Source organism: Octodon degus, unplaced genomic scaffold (genome assembly GCF_000260255.1).
Source record: "Octodon degus isolate 3935 unplaced genomic scaffold, OctDeg1.0 scaffold00007, whole genome shotgun sequence".
NCBI classification, from domain to species: Eukaryota; Metazoa; Chordata; class Mammalia; order Rodentia; family Octodontidae; genus Octodon; species Octodon degus.
In genome coordinates, this window is record NW_004524583.1 from 11,513,032 (window position 1) to 11,530,439 (window position 17,408).

The 17,408-nt window shown below is 37.7% G+C and overlaps 1 protein-coding gene and 1 long non-coding RNA gene across 2 annotated transcripts in view; one reads left to right on the forward strand and one right to left on the reverse strand.

Annotated features, from left to right (window-relative positions):
• The window catches only part of Synj2bp (synaptojanin 2 binding protein), a 39,117-nt gene extending 27,314 nt beyond the window's left edge, over nt 1–11,803 (forward strand). The window contains exons 2-4 of the mRNA XM_012517292.2: nt 3,084–3,220; nt 9,105–9,200; nt 11,466–11,803. Coding sequence (XP_012372746.1) covers nt 3,084–3,220; nt 9,105–9,200; nt 11,466–11,606 — 374 coding nt within the window. The 3' untranslated portion in view covers nt 11,607–11,803. The remainder of the gene's footprint in view (nt 1–3,083; nt 3,221–9,104; nt 9,201–11,465) is intronic.
• LOC111812921 overlaps nt 1–14,044 on the reverse strand; it is a 15,078-nt gene extending 1,034 nt beyond the window's left edge. The window contains exons 1-2 of the long non-coding RNA XR_002818291.1: nt 13,153–14,044; nt 9,839–9,844 (exon numbers count right to left, since the gene is read on the reverse strand). This is a non-coding gene — a long non-coding RNA (uncharacterized LOC111812921). The remainder of the gene's footprint in view (nt 1–9,838; nt 9,845–13,152) is intronic.
• Nucleotides 14,045–17,408: the final 3,364 nt, after the last annotated feature.

Here is a 17,408-nt window from a genome sequence, read left to right on the forward strand (position 1 = left end):
CCTGTCCAAGAGAGGGACAGGAGGGGGGCCCGAGCGGGTAGTTCCCCGGGAAGCTGTCTCTTCCAGGGACTTTTATAGTGTCTCTAAAACCAAAGAATGAATTTTAGGAACAAATGGAGGTTATGAACAGAATATATTTATTGAGAGAAAGAAAGCTCCTGTCCAAGAGAGGGACAGGAGGGGGGCCCGAGCGGGTAGTTCCCCCTCTAATTATATTTATTACATCTTCTTGTTAAGATTATGTAAGGAAGGGGCCAGGGAGATGGCTCAGTGGAATAAGCGCTTCCCTGGCAAGCGCAAGGGCCTGAGTTCAGTCCCCGGTTCCACCAAAAAAAAAGAGATTATGTAAGGATTTTTCTGTTCTCTTTATTCTTTCAGAGAGCTTCAACTTTAATTCACTGATGCTTTGTATTGTTTTTTCAGTCTCAATTTCATTAATTTCTACTTTGATCTTTATAATTTCCTTCCTTGTATTAGTTTTAGATTGGGGTTCTTGTTTTCCTGTGGCCTTGAGGTACATTATTAAGTTACTTATTTGGGCTCTTTTTTTTTTTTTTAATGTCAGCCTTCACAGCTATAAACTTCCTTCCTGGGCCTGCTTTGTTGTTCCACCTAGCTTCTTGTATGCTGTACAGTACTGACATTTTCTTTGGTTCCAGGAACTGTTTATATCTTCTGTGACCCAGTGATTATTCAAGAGTATATTGTTTAATTTTTATGTGTTTACATCATTTCTATAGTTTCTTTTGCTATTGATTGCTAGTTTCATCATGCTATGATCAGATGATATATGTGGGATAAGTTAAATTCTTTTGCATTTATTCATACGCTATGGGCTAAAATGTGGTGCATTTTAGAGAAACTCCCATTTCAAACCAATGTACATTTGTTGTTGGATTGATCACACTGTAGATGTCTATCAAGTTCCTTTGTGTTTCACCTTATATTTATTTGTTGATTTTTATTTTTGTCTCTGATCTTCTGTGGCAGTTCGATATCAAAGCCCCTCCAATATAATTATGTTGATTTTTATCTGATTTTTTATATCTAGTAGTGTTGGTTTTATGGTGTTTAGTTTGCAGGTGTTTGGTGATTTTATGTTTATAATTGCTATCTCTTCCTGTTGAATTCTTACCTTAAATGATATTAGTGACCTTCTTTATCTCTTCTGATCATTTTATGTTAAAGTTCACTGTGTTTGAAAATAAAATAGCTACTCCTGCTTGTTTTCAGATTCCTGATGTGCAAACCTTTGATTTATTGATTGATTTTAAGGTTGATTCTCACTATTTAGTTTAGGCTGCCCTTGAACTTGTTATGTAACCCAAGCTTGCCTTAAATTTGTAGTTATCCTTCCTCAGCCTCCTGAGTACTGGGATGATAGGCATGTACCACCATTACCAGCTCCATCTTTTGATTTGTAGTCCATAAATTTCTTTTTGGATCAAATGTTTCTTTGTTTTTTCTTTCTTTTTATATATTTCCTACTTTTATTTTATTTTGACATCAGTTATTTTTATTTTAAAGAAAAAAAAATAAAAACAATGGTACAAAATCTCAAAACAAGATTTTAGGAGAGTAACAATGGTTAGTACATTGTGTATTGTTACTGCCAAAGTAGTTTCTCATATTACAAGATATAGGCAAGAAATAATAAGCAAATAACATAGGTACAAACATCTTTTTTTTAAGTTAACAGAAAATGGAAATATACTTTTTAAAGTTTCTAATACTAGGAGAAGATATCATACAATGTCTTTTAAATAAATTTTAAGTCAAAGATACAGTATAGATTTTAGAACAAAAATTAAGATTAAGCAATATTCAGAAAATTAAATGTTTCAAAACAATTGAACTAAGAAAAAGTTTTCATGATAGCAAAGAAGTACTAAGAGTAAAACATAAGATAAATACTGGAATGGCAAATAAATGACCAGCACTTCTAACCGTTTGAGGATAGGATATCACACAAAGTTCTAGTGTGTTGTGGACATGTATAATGACCATGACAGTTACTGGTGGCTAGGCATTACTTGTGGATTTTGTTTATCAATTTGTTCTGCCAGTCTGTATTTTATCATTGGGAAACTGAGACCATTCACATTAACAGTATTGACTTATTCCTTTCTTTTCCTGTTGCTGATTCCTTTTTTTCCCTTTTTGCTTAATTACTCACCCCGCCTGGTAATTTCATTCTGTTAGATAGACTTTTTGGTATTGTTGGCTTCAGTGTCACTTTAATGGGTATCCTTGAGAATTTATAGAGTTCTGGTTTTTTAGTCATTAATTTTAACATTCTTTCTATCATAGGAAGATCTTGATTCTCTATTAATTCTGAAAGATAGTTTTGTAGGATATCAGTCTGTGTTGAAAGTTGTTTTCTTTTAAGGATTGAAACACTTCATGCTCTCTTGGCTTTTAAGGTTGAGTTGAGAAGTCTACTATAATTCTAATGGGTCTTTCTTTATAATTGTTTTGTGATTTTTCTTTATACCGCTGTCCCCCCACGCAAAATAGAAAAAAAAAAGATAAGCAAAACCTCCCATGACCACTTTTTCCACAATTCTACCAGTCTTGGGAGAAGAAAACTATGGAGGAGAGGGTCTGATTATGAGTCTCTTTCCTGTTCTGTTAGTAGTGACTAATTTTATAATTGATTAAAAGCATGGCGCCTCTTTAGCACAACTACTCCTTTTACATTAATACCAGGAATTAGGTTCTTTGATGAATACCCTCAATAGGATCAAAATTCAATACAAATGTTACCCTTACATGTTACAAGAGTCACCACAACTCCTTATGAGTTGTGTATGAATCTTTATGTAGTCAACAAGTCATCCTGACCTCTGTGTTTCTATTTTCAGTCTTTCCTGATCTGAGTGGGTAACTCTGAGTAATTTTGGCTCTTGTGGATGATATTTACTGACCTTGCTCCACTGTCCACCTTGAGATCTGGCTTGCTAGCCACTTCTCCCAAAGGATCCTTCCCTCTCTTCTTCCTCTCCCTTCTGCTTTCCTCTCCTCTTTTTCTAACCTCTTTCTTTCTTTGCCCCCTCTCCTTTACTCTGCTGTGATTTTCTCAGGGCTGGGCTTCAACATCGTCGGAGGGACAGATCAGCAGCATGTCTCCAATGACAGTGGCATCTACGTCAGCAGCATCAAAGAGAATGGGGCTGCGGCCCAGGATGGGCGGCTCCAGGAGGGTGACAAGATCCTCTCGGTGAGAACTGGCTTCAGCTTTCTTTGCTGTTCTTTGATTCCCTTGACTCTGGACTCTTCTCTGGGCTTCTTTCTGCCTGCCCTTTTGGATCTGCGATTTCCAGATAATATAGTTGGATAGCAGGTGTCTTGATTGGTCTTCCAACTGCACCTTCAGGGTTGGAGGACAGTGTCCCCCTCACTTGACAGGTAAAGCAAACTAAATGCACGTTGCAAAGTTTCTTGTCCAAATGCAAAAACCACAGTAGAGAGAGGTGACTGCCTTACGTGTGGAAAAGAGATTTTCATGTCTCTTTCATTATTGTATCAGCTCTCTTTTGTTGATTAAAATACTGATTTGTGTCTTCTTTGAAAGGAGTATCAGTTCTTCCTTCAAAGAAGTAACACAGGGATTAAGTGTCCTCTTCAGATTCTGAGCCCAAGATGAAGAGTTGGAATGCAGTTTGACTTGGATATGCATCAACCGAGCACTACTTTACTTTGTTAATTTTTTTCCAGGGTGGGAACCATGTGTTCTTTTAGCTTTTCATATTACAGTACAGTGCTCAATATATGTTTAACAGATAGGTTAGGAAAGTCAGGAAAAGATAGAAAAATTAACTGTTAAATATCTCCTAAGGACTCTTCAATTTTTATTTATTTATTTATTTTGGCAGAATTGGGGATTGAACTCAGGCCCTTATGCTTGCCAGGGAAGCACTTATTCCACTGAGTCATCTCCCTGGCCCTCCTAAGGACTCTTAACATAAATTAGAATAAGCTACCATAGGATACAGGCAAAATAAGAGTTTTAAAAAGCAATATAGTGTACAGTATACCCCTGGATATACTTTTCATTTCTCTTCCCAACCATTGGCTACAGTATCATTATGATACTTTCAGATGTGTTGGTTAGGGTTTTTTAGTTGACTGTCAAGTCCACTAAAGATGGTCAGCTTGTTACGTAGAACCAATACGGATAATTGATATAAAAAGTGGAGAAGTTTCCAGAGGGTGACCTGTTACCCATGTGGTATGTTCCTGGGAGTTTGAAGTAGCTTTAGAAATCTCACCCTAGAAGGAAATTTAGGGTTTTCATGGTAGAGGAGCCTTTTTCTCCACATGGGCCAGTGTCCATGGCCTGTAGTCTAAAGAGGAGAAAATTATACTTTCTGTCATGAAATGAATCAGGCTGAAATAAATTAATGACATACGTACTAGGAGTTTTAGGTAAGAGAGTTGAGTATTTGTCTCAGACCAGATTTTGAACCTGTCTCCATAAGATAAGTATATCTTTTTGAAGACTATACTATAATTTTGTTTTTTTAAAAAAAATTCTCTTGAATTATATGAAATCTCTGTGTCTTTTCCCTTTCTTTCTTCTCCCCTTTTCTCCCTTCCCTTCCCCTCCACTTCTTCTTCCTTCCCTTCTTCTCTCCCTCCCTTCCTCCCTCCCTTCCTTCCTTTTTTTTTTTTTTTTTTTTCTTTTCCTTGTCTGATTGTGCTCTTCCAGACCCAAGGTGTCACACAGGCTAGGCAAGCACTCTACCATTGCGTTACTTTCTCAGTCCTTTTCATTGTTTATTAATATTGAGACAGGGTCTTGTTAAATTGCCATCCTAACCTCTACCTTGAGATCCTCCGGCCTCAGTCTCCAAGTAGCTGAGGTTACTACTCTGCCCAGTTTTAAGAATCTTTCTTAAGAACATGTCTTACCAAATCTAAATTATAAATGTAGTATCATGGGTGGCATTATTTTAGTCTGTCTCACTATTTTTGCTGTGTTTCAGCCTATCAAGATTCTCCCAGGCTCTGATTCTACGTGAGATAAAGACATTGATAAATCTATGTTTTCTCTGAAAGGAATATTTAAGAGTTTAGAAGCAGATATTTTTTCCTGTGCTGTATCTCCCAGGAGAAAAGTCACTCATAAGGAAAAAGTGAGAGTGGATTGTTAAGATAAAGGTACAGCCTGTAGTTAGAATCTATGTATTTTACATTTTGACATAAATCACAGTCTTTCCAAACACTGGAGGCTAGACACTGGGTGAAGAAAGGATTCAACAGAATAGGAGTTAAGAAAAGATAGCTATTATTTGAAAAGCTTTGGTTGCCAGTAGATTATTGCAAAGTGAAAGTAGTAAAAAGGTTTAAACACTAAATGACAACTCAAATGCTAGAAACTTTAAAGTTAATCCTGTTTAATATAGTAACCCTAAGAGGTGGGTGTGGTTATTATTTTACCCATTTTCCAGTTCTGGAAACTGAAATTGATGAAGTCAAACAGCTTATCTAAGGAAACACAACTAGTGACAAAGAACTAAAATTTTTATCTACTTGAATTTGGAATATTTTGACCAGTATATTGTGTATTCTCCAAAGTTAATAAGGAGGTGGAATTAGGTATCCTAAAAAGAAAGTTTCCTGGTCAGTTAACAGTAGTTGGTACATACAATCTTATATAAAAACTGAATCCATCTTTCTATAAAGGAGACAAATAGAAAAAAAAGGCAAATCTCAGTGTGAAAAATTTATTAAAGATGAGATGAGGAACTTTTAGTTTATACAATTTTTTTAAAGATAAAAGATTAGAAATAACACAAAATTTCACTAAACACGATAGGAGGAATTCAACAGTGGTAGTTATATTGTGTAATGCTGTCTTCAAATTAGTTTTTTAGATTACCAAATATAAGAGCTGGCCAAAAGGCTCAGTGGATTAAAGTGCCTGCAAGCAGGCACAGGGCCTGGGGATTCGATCCCCAGACCTGCAGTGCCAGGCCCACCCCTGGGGCACGCTGAGATGGCAGTTGAGACTGAGCATGGTGGTGTGCGCCTGTAATCCCAGCTCTTGGGAGGCTGTAAACAGGAGGATCACTAGGAGTCTGATCTACTGGTGAGACCCTGAACACACTGTAGACCCTTCCCTAAAATACAATAGATAAATAAACAAAATTTTAAAAGTTTACCAAATATAAACATGCAAAATTTGAAAAAGAAAAAAAATATTAGAAAGGAGAAGAAAGAAGAATTTAAGCATTAACTACTCCTTTTAATAGACCAACAGAAATCAGCTGTACAATTATCCAAGCTATCCTGTGAATATATACAACATAAATATACCTTTTTCTTCTTTCTTTCTTTGTCCTTTTCCTCATGCCAGTTTTTCCTTCCCTTGGAACTGATTCTTTCCATTTTACAGTATCTGTTGTGCCTTTAAGATTTTATGTGCTCTTTCAAGTTGAACTTTTCTTAGGTGAGCTTCAGGTTGAAGAATTTTTTTCACATTGTCTTATTACTGCAAGGCCTTCTGACTTTAAAAAAAAGGATTGGAGATAGTGATAAAGATAAATGTCAGTAAATTGAAAAGTAGATGTCTAAAAACTTAGCTCATTTAACTTTAAAATTTATAGCAAAGAAAACTACTTTCTCAAAATACAAAAAAAAAAAAATAGAAGAAACATTTTAAACATTACAAAGATGTGAAAAAGGTACATTGCAGAAAATCATACTTCTTTGTTCTGAGGAATTAAGAAAAAGACATGGAAAAGAGCAGAGAAAATTCCAGAGGTTGAAAGGCAAAAATAGAAGACAGCCATAGAGGAAACTAGCGCTTGTGCCAGAGGGAGGGCAGCGTGTCCTCTCTATTTCTCTTGCTCATGTTTCATGTCTGAGAGGTCATGAAACAGTGTTATGAGTCTTTCACTTAGGGCGTCTTCTTCCCAGGCTGTCCTGAAGTAAGCCTGCTAGGTCATGAACAGTAATAATTCCCTCTGTTTAGTTTGCTTCATCCCTTGGATACATTACACTTACATGAGTTATTATTGGCATCAGTGTCTCTAGAAAATATGCCTAATATTTATTAGCTTATATTCCATTTAATTTGTATTGATTTTTTGTATTCTCCAGATGTGGGCTATTTTTCATAGGTGTAAAATGCATCCTTTTTTTTTCTAGTAACTTTTGTTAGATAGCCAAATTAAAAGTGTGTTCCTTTCTTTGCATACAACCATTTTAGGTAATTAATGGAAGTATCATTAGGTGATTTTGTACATTTCATGTGAGTTATTACTATTTAGTCTTTCCATCAGATGGAATGCTCACATGTTGATTTTAAGTTCTAAAATTAAATAATTACCTGATATATATCATGCCTCTTTTCACATTGAAAGTGAAATTTAATTTTAGGGGAAGTTTATTTTTTGTTTTTGGTGCCGAGGACCAAACTGAGTGCTTCCAGCTTGTTAGGCAAGCATTTTACCACTGAGCCAAATCCCCAGCCCCTGAAAGTGAAATTTAATTTTTTGTCTACTGTGTATGATTTAAAAAATTTTTAAAAATATATATTTTAACTAACTGATGTAAGTAAATTCTAAGATCATGTTGTACCTGAAACAAAAGCCAGTATTAGTAATGGAGGGCAGGCCAGTTCAGGTGATAGATGGTAATTCTTCACTTATTGTTTTTATGTGTGTTGGTGAGTATGGCTTGATATTAGAATAGCTTTCCATGGAAGCTGGGAAATTTTTCCTTTTGTTGAAAAAAATGTAAACTAAGTGAAAGGAGGTAGTCAGGCATGGTCAGTCCCCCTGAACTTTATATTAGTATAAAGCGCAGCATGATGCGTGATGTAGGTGGTTACTATACTGCATAGGTAAATGCTACATTTTAGCCAAACCCATTAGAAAGCAAACGAGCACAGATTGGGCCATCAGCCAGTCTGCATTGCTTATTGTGTTCAAGTACAATTCTTAATTAGATGTATGAAAGAGTTGCTTAATATTTATCAACTGTTATTCTTGTTGGCCTTCAGAATACTATACCACATGGTATGGAGATTCACAAAGAAATGAACTACAGGCCTTTGCCATTAGATTAGAAAACAGTAGCAAAGACCCAGCAAAACTGTCATCCAATGAGCTGCAGACTCACTGAAGTATACAGCAGAATCCTTTAGATAAAATACTTCTTCAAGAGTCTGTCTTCTCACCTTTGATCCTTCAGTACATAGCCCTGAAGCTGGAAATAAGGTAAACATCTGATTTAGTTCAGTGAGTGAATCACTCCATCATGACACAGTGACTTTTTTCCACTGGGCCTGATTAATTGGATTTAGATAATTTTTTTGTTGTTGTTTCTTCCAACTTGATGGAAAAAGAGACAAAAGATAGTTCAAGACCTTGGTAAAAATTTCAATGTTCAGCATTTAATCTGAGATCATTGTTAAGTATGTCTCATTCCTTTTTTTTTTTTTTTTCTTTGTGTTATCCTTGAGTCAGAGCACCTGTTTAGCGAGCTATGTGACAGCTAGAGCACATGCTAGTTGAAAGGGAGTCATGAGACATGTAACTGAGAAGGTGGAGATCTTCACATACCAGTGTGAGAAGTCAAGCCATGTACTCTATCTTTATTCCCCAGTTTCATTTTCTGTGTCGTAAGCAGGAATATGACACTGAGAGATTTGTACTATAAGAACATTGTTCTTGGGCTGGGGAGATAGCTCAGTGGCATAAATTGTGGGAGTTTCATAGAATTGTTTCCAGAGTTGAAGGGGGCAGTGTCAATGATGAAGAACATAAAGGATAGGGTAGTAACTTGGAAAACGTACAGATAACAGAATTCCCACTGTTACGCAGGCATTGGAGCTAAGGAGAAGCCACTTTATCATAACCAGAACTTTCTTCAAATGGGCTATGGAACCTCAGCTGTGAAAAAACATAACTGAAAATGAAAACAGTTATGCTAAATAACTTTGCCTGCACTTCTGGCTCTTGGAATTTGCCCTAAGGAGCTTATTTTTGGGGTGTGGGGATTTAAAAGGTTTAACCACAGGAAAGTGAACTGTTGGCTTAGAAGCACTGTTAGCCTTCTGCTTTTCTTACTGCTCTTCTTGCTGTTTTTGGCAGGTGAATGGCCACGACCTAAAGAACCTGCTGCACCAGGATGCGGTAGACCTCTTCCGTAACGCAGGCTGTGCTGTGTCCCTGCGAGTGCAACACAGGGTAGGTGTCACTTGCAGCCAGATGCTTGGTTCCAGGTTTTTCTACCATGCTTGGGAATAAACCATGGGTGTGTTTTGTTTTTTTTACTGTCACTACTTTGAAAAGCCTATCATTGGGATCCTGTGATACTTGCAAAGGAAAATACATAGCTGTCTGCTTATAATCCAGGTCCTACCTTCAAGATAATATTCTTCAAAGATAAAACTTGATCATTGATCAATTTTTTTTTTTTTTTATGATCAATTTTTTTGAACCAGGAATTGAACTTGGGACCTCACGCTTGCCAGGCAGGTGTCATACCACTAAGCTACATCCCTGGCCCTTTATATCAAATTTAAATAGATAGGGAAGACCCACATGCCTGCCCATGATGACTCTTGCTTATAAAACCAACTACAAAGATGGTATGGTTTTCTGCTTCTCCCTATTTGCTTTTTCCTGTCACTGCTATGAACCCTTCTCAGCTATGTGACCTTCTTGGTCAAAGCCCTACCATTCAAAGGAAGCTTTAGGCAAAAGGAATGGCACCCAGAATTCAGTCAAGGCAGCTCCTGTGCCTGTGTCTGCCTCCTTCCTAGTGTGTTTCATAATTTAGATGGCAGAAGGAAGAGAGGCAGACATCCTTCCTCCCACAGCACCAAGGGCTTCTGAGTGCGTATTCGCAGCACAGTTCCTTGTACCTTTCCAGTTGCTCCTTCTTACATCAGAAGATATTCCTGGGGCTGGTGAGATGGCTCAGTGGTCTAAAGCACCTACTTAGAACAAGCTTAAGCCAAGCAAAGCACAGGGACCGCGATTCAATCCCCCAGCACCACATGCCAGCCAGCCCCGCCCCCTGGTGGGCTGAGCTGGCCACACACACACAAAATAAATAAATAAATAAATAAAATTTAAAAAAAAAAAAAAAAAAAAAAAAATAAATAAAAATTAAAAAAAAAAAAAAAGAAGAAGATATTCCTACAGTACAAATCTCTCAGTGTCATATTCCTGCTTAAGGCACTTACTCTTTGCCTTAAGTGAGTGAGGATTCAAAGACCCAAGATTGAGAGGAGCTGATAAAAAATGGAGACGGCTAAAACATGAAAAATAGCTGGAAAGCAGCAGTCAGGGCTATAAGCAGACTATGGGTGTTAAGGTTAAAAAACTGACAAAGAGATAGTATTGATCATCACCCATTTCTGCCTCGGCTCTTCTCATTCTGACCCATGGAAAGATGTGTGTCATAGTAGATAAAGGCAAGTAAGGACAGGCATGCACTGCAGATATGGTCAGGATTCCTTGTGAAGGTGTGCAGGAAGTTATTGCAATGTTCACTTTATGAAACCCCAATCAGTAACTTATAATAAAATTGGCTTGGTGGTTAGAGGATTGGCCCTGCCTGGAAACTGTCTTCTTGTTGGGCATATTCTGTCAGGACATTGCATCAAGGAATAAGTGAAGGATGAAGAGCTAGTGGAGAGTGTATGAAGGTAGGTAGTGTAAGCTTGCCTTTCAGAGGGAAGGGTCAGAACTTCATAAATTAAAACAAGGAGATTGAATCTAACCAAACAAAGATGCCACCATAATTACTGCAAGTTAGCCATTAAAAATTGATATTACGAAGGGCCATCTTTGGTAAAGATGACCAAAATAGGCAGTCCAGCCTTAAAGGGAAATACTTAGGCAGCAGAAATGGTAAATGATAGTATAGTTTATATATTTACCTCTGAGCCTTTTCTTTGTCTAGTACTGTAAGTTAGGACATGAAGGATAGGACCCTACTTTGGATGGATGGAATGCATGCTGAAAATTAGAAAGCCTTTTCAAATAATGGTGTGTGCTTGTGTTGACACTGCCTAGATCTGTTCTTACTACATTCTGGTGGTATGTGACAGTCTTTGTAAGCAAGCATTTGCAGGAGATTTTCTTCCCTCATCTCCCTTTCCCTGCTCGATAGTATCTGTGTTCCACACAGAACCGGTAGGTTCCACCTCGTATTTTTACTTCCTTGGCATGAAACACACAGAGGGAAGTATGAGCAGTACATACAGACAGAAAACTTGCCCTTCCCTGGTCCTGCTAGGTCAGTAGGACAACAAGGTTGAAGGCCACCCCATCAGACCTATTTCTTCCCAGAGAGTCTACACTGGTGCGCCAGTTCAGGACAAAGAGGGGATTCCTGTGCAAGCTTCATGTGGCCTACAGACCTCAGCCCCAGGCAGTGCACCATCTCAGTTGGGATATAGACAGTGATTGTTAGAATGAACGTTCTTTTTTCCCTTCCAGTTACAGGTGCAGAATGGACCTACAAGCCATCGAGGTGACGGGGAGCTGAGTGGTTTTCCCGTCGCGATGGTGCTGCTGCCAGTGTTTGCTCTCACTGTGGTCGCAGCCTGGGCCTTCATGAGATACCGGCAACAGCTTTGAAAGGCGTATCCTCCCCAGCTCCCAGTGAACTTAACGTGTCTCTTGCCTTCCTTCCCTGCCATTCTCCCATATCTTTCCTTCTCTCTGTGTAGCCAGAATATGATTTAAAGTGAATGATTCCCACCATGAACTTTGCTGTTCAAAATCCCCAAGTCTTCATATTCTAATGGGAGAGTAAAGGTATTGTTTGAAGGAAAGCCAAAGAAAAGACGCTTAGAACAAGTGAGGAGTCGCATATGTTACCAGACTGCCAATAGAAATTCAGCTTCCATCCAAAGACGGAAAAGTCCAGTCTTCCTGCCACCATGGGTGATACCTCTTTAGCTGGCGTACCTTGAAAGCCAGCTGTAAGACAGGAGGAGGAGGGGGAGAAGGAGGAGGAGGGGATTTTTCTTCTGATGATCTTCCTTGAGAAGTGTTTGTGGCCTTTATTTAAATAATTTCTAATTACATATGTGGGTGCCTGTTTTGGACATAGAATATTGAGAAGAGCTTTTTACTTTTTTTAAAAAAGCAAATACATATATATATATACATATATATACACAGTACATATATACACGTGCATATGTGATAGTATAATATCAATGTCTTATGGAGAATTAATGAGGTAAGAAATATACTCTGGTTTCTAGGTTTGTGATCTAAGGCATGATTTTAACTAAAGAATATTAAAGAACTACTTGTAGACCATATATTATGGGAATGAGAGTAAACTTTAAAGCTAATGCCCAGTCAGAGGCATTAAAAAAATAAGCAGCCAAATTGAAAGTCGTAGAACAATATTTGTTTTCAGAATAGCTATGATAAAATTGAGGCACAGTGCCATAAAACAGCTCTGCTTTAGTGAACATTAAAAAAAAGAAAAAGGAACTCTGAGGTTTAAAGATAAGTCATAACACTACCTCTGGGCTGCCCTAGCGATTTCTTGGTGCCCGAAAGTACATGGAAGGCTCTGCCGGGGTGATGTACGCGGCCTGCAGCAGTGTAGCCAGCCAGTCCAGTGACAGCTTTAGGAGGACAAGAGACTGTGCTTTGGGTGTGTGACCTGAACCCGCTCGGACTAACTTTTAGTGCAAAACCTGAAAGGCGTAAGATCAGCTCTGTTCTGGTTTAGCGAAGGTCTGGACTGCTAAGTTTTTTAAAAATGGCTTTGAACAAGTTAACTTGTTTAAGGAAAGGGGAAAAATGAATTTTGTTCCATGGGTGTTTCCTGGGGAAAGCCACTTGAGAGCAGAATGGATGAATGGAAGCTATGAAATACCAGAGATGTTGGTGGAGTGGAAACTGTCCTGTTGGTGTGGTATTTAACTTAGTTTTAAAGCACTGAGGACAGCTAAACCAATGCTAATTTCTGGCTTTAATTTCCATTCTTCAGGTAGTGGGCTAGACTGTAGGCTTTATATCATTTTAACATAAGAGTATGAGAACTTTTCTTTTAGATAATTATATCCAGTTTTAACAAGGACAGTCTAGCAGTCATTTAACAAATAATGATTGAATGTCAGCTTTGTGAAGACCTTTGCAGAGTAGTAAAATATGTAACCTTTTTGATTCAACTGGGAAGAAAACACTTAAAATACAAGTAGCCACCTAAGTAGGGTTATGTAAGTTGGTGTCGAGTTTATATTGCAGTATAAACTCTCTCTTAAAAGAGAAAAGTTACTGGCAATTGGGGCAGTTCAGAAGTTCCCATGGAGAAAGGGAATACTCCAAGGACCCTCGAGGAGCTGACAGTCTAGTTAACTAGAGACTTTGTAAGTAGATGAAATGTTAAGAGTACTATATATCATCTGGTAGCTGTTGAGAAAAAGTTACCATACAGAACATGATACAGAACAAAGATGTGCAGATGACCATTGTATTTTTTTAGTAATTTGGAAAAGGAAAGCCGTCACTCAATGGCATCAGGCTAGAATAGAAAGGTATAGCAAAAAGGATCTTTGCCTCTGTGTCAATTATTGATATAGGGAGAGTCTTGCTATAAACAATCCTGGCATACTTTTTACCTTTCACTCTGAGCTGTTTGGTAGTTTGAGGCTCATGTAGATAATCAGACAGATTGTGGGCTCCACAGAGAAACGCCAACAGTATTGCAGCTTTCAGCTCCCCCCTCTGGGGGCCTAACTCTGTGACGCCACGATCAGCAGCCACAGCGGGCCTGCTCACCTCCCAGCATGCCCCTCAAGCCTTGGACATTAACTCTTGGGACATACAAAATGGAGCAAATGGCAAGTAGAAAAGAAAACAATTTAGATTTTTTGTTTATATATAAAATAAACATCTAGCCCATCCTTGATAGTTTTGCTTTCTGTTGCACCTAAATTTAGGTTTTCTTGGAAATAAAGCAGCATTCAAAAATCAAATATTTTGGACTGGGGAGACAGCTTGGCTCCTGGCAAGTGCAAGGAGCTCCTGGCAAGTGCAAGGAGCTTTGTTCAGTCCCCAGTTACCACATGCTATGCAGGCCCTGGAACTCCGGGTGTGCCATGCCGACCACCAAAACTGGGTATGGTGATGCACACCTGTAATCCCAGCACTTGGGGAGGCTGAGACAGGAGGATCACTACAAGTCAGAGCTGTGTAGTGAGACCCTGCGCCAAATAAATAAGTAAAAGATTTGTTTAAAAATCAAACATTTGAAAGTCTTATGGAAGAATGCTGTTCATTATACTAATTATATGGAAAACTAAAATTATAATAAATGAGGTATCAATCGTATCAATCCATGATAGCTTATGAAAGAGTTCATGTGTATAGACTGGATCTAATATTTCTGTGTTTTGAAAATTAAATACAGGTATTTTCAAGACCCTATATTTAAATCATTTCTCTATATTTGTCTTATATAAAATACATGCTATTCTAGTTTCAGTCATCTATGCTTTTACTGCAAAGTTTTAACTTCTGTGGGAATGGTTTCATGTGATTAATTGAAACATCTAGCCATGTATAATAAAAAAGTTTTACTTGTTACTGCACTCTATGCCAGGATCTGTACTAAAGTTGAATTAATGTATGCTATTTGTTCATGTGTCACAACCCTGAGATCTAAGCGTTGTTATAGATATGAAAGACTATAGAGTAAATTACTTCCCTCGAATTCTATAGGTGTTACTGATAGAATCAAGATTTGAACTCAGGACTTAAGGTGCTAGTGTCAATGGTATTACCTCCATAGCAGTGATTCTCAAAATGAGGTCTCTGGACAATAGCATGAGGATTACCTGGGAACTTGTTAGGAAGCAGATTCTCCAGCTCTATCTCAGAGATACTGAGTCAGAAACACTGCATGTGGCACTCAGCAAACCTGTTCAAAATCCTCTTGGTAACTGATTCAGGCTATAGTTTAAGATTCACCACTCTGTGTTAATAGTTCTCCCATTTTTCAGGTTAGTATCACCTTACTCAATGCATAACTCCTTATGCCCAGGCTGGAACTCAGACAAAATGGGGATCTGTAGGTCTGAGGCTTAGATAGCACTAAAATTTTATCAAGTGATTCCATTGTACAGCCTTAGTTAAAAATGTTCTGCAGCATTCAAATCTAGATACTGTTTAAATTACTGAATTACAGACATTGCTCTAGCCAAAATGAAGACTGTCACTTGAGCAATAATGGAGCCCAGCATTTTGAGCTTCTGCCCCATGTGTAGACATGGAGTAAGAACTGGAACATTCTTTTGCTCCTGATGTGCTAAGAAAAGAGGGATCAACCTCCAGCAAAATGTATGATTACTGTCTCAGCTTATGTATCTATTACAAACCAAATGTAGGATATGAAGCTACAGAGGAACCAGGAGGGTTCTAGGATGACTATCTTAGAGGTGAGGGATCAGAGAGGTGAGCTGACTAAGCTTAGACTTAGACTGATGCCAAGGTATCTTTTGCTATTGCAGATGTATCTTTTCATTTCTCTTTTGAATGTTTACACTAGATGAATGCCCACAGGACTGTCCTTTTAATCTCAGTACATTTCCATCACTTGTGGGCTTTCAAGAAAGACCAGAATTGACAGCCAAAGGATATCGCAAGCATCATGACTGGAATGGGAGATTCCATTTAACAATTTGTGAAAGACAACATTCAATCAGATGAGTTGTTTCATTCCAGTAGTATGCTTTTGGCAGTGGGTGTTCTTTTTATCATGTAAATGAGCAATTTAAAAATATATTTGAGTGTGAGGCCAGCCTGGGCCACTTAGTGAGTTGAAAGCCATCCTGAACTACATAGCAAGACCCTGAACTACATAGCAAGACCCTGTCTGAAAAAAACAAAACAAAATTATATGTATATAAATTTGAAGAAGTGAAACAAAAAACTAGACTGTCAAGAATGTGGAGAAGTAGAATCCATGTAGTTTTGTAGCGTCAATAAAACGATTTTATTCTAGCTACTTTTAAGAGAAACCTACTTTGAACAGATGAGAACTTACTTTCTTCAGCATGAATGCCAGCCACATGCTAGGTGATGAATACAGAAAGATAAAATGTAATTGCTCTGAGCTAAAGTTGTTCAACACATGTAACTGGAGGATCTTGATGCTAAAGGATATTTTTCAAGCATCACTAGAAGGAGACCTTTGAATTCTGAAGCTCTCTACCTCTCATAGTAAGGTTACATTGGCTGTTTTCCAGGGTAAGTCCCTTTTTCTATTCCTCTTTCAACCCCAAATCTTTTTGAGACCAGCATTCACATCCCAAAGATCAGTTATGTAAAGGGAGACAGTATTTAAAGGAATTTAGTTCTGATTGGAACCAGAATAACTGCCATATTCTCTTAAGTTTATTTTTAGACTGTAAAGGATGTGATCTACACTTGATGCACTTGATAGAAACCTATGTTTTTAACATGGCATTGCTGCTTGTAAGAAATCAATATATAGAAAACACAGGCCTGTTATGAGAAGCTTTACTCACTATTAATGTTCTCTTTATTTTCTGGGGAGGGAAGAAGTAAGTGTATTTACACACACACCAAAAAAAAAAAAAAAAAAAACCTTCATAATTTATTGAGTAATCCCAGGATATTGAGATGATCCTTCTTGATTAGAAGTGGATCTCATTTTAATGTTCTGTCTATAATGCTAATTTGAATGAGTTTCTTATTACTGATGTGTATTTTACCTTCAGTCTGTGTTCTTATAAGAATATTTTCCTTAGGAACCTTGTTTTGTTTCCTTTCTACCTGATTCTCATGTCAGCTTACATTCTTGGACATAGAGAAGTCCTTATCTTAGATCATATAGGTGCCCAGTAGCAATGTGGAAAACATATGGGCATCAAGCCATACTATTAAGGAAATCACTACAGATTAAGTATGTTAATGGGGCTATCAGAAGCTATGATAACCAGAAATGTTGCCAGTTGACCAGATACAGCAAATGAGATAATGTATCTAACTGTGCCTTGTATTGTGGAATTCAATAAAATCTTGTTGAATTTGTCATTGAATTTTTATAACTTTTTTCACCTTATCTTGAACATTGTTGAATAAATATCTTGTTTTTATGCCACCTTCCCAGAGTACCACCTGACAAAACAGTGGAAAGATGAAATCTAAAATACCACTTTAGCTTAGCTTTGACATAGAAGTGAGGGATAGAACACTAATGTACTGCTAATAATAAACTCAGTCCGATTGGTTGTTCACAACCTGTCACATCTATTTATTTAAGGTTCACAACAACTCTAAGATAACTGCTTTTAGCCCCATTTTACAGATAAAGTACACATAGAGAGGTTAAGTAACTTGCCCCAGTCATACAGCTAGAAGTGCCGGAACTGGGATTTCAATCTAGGC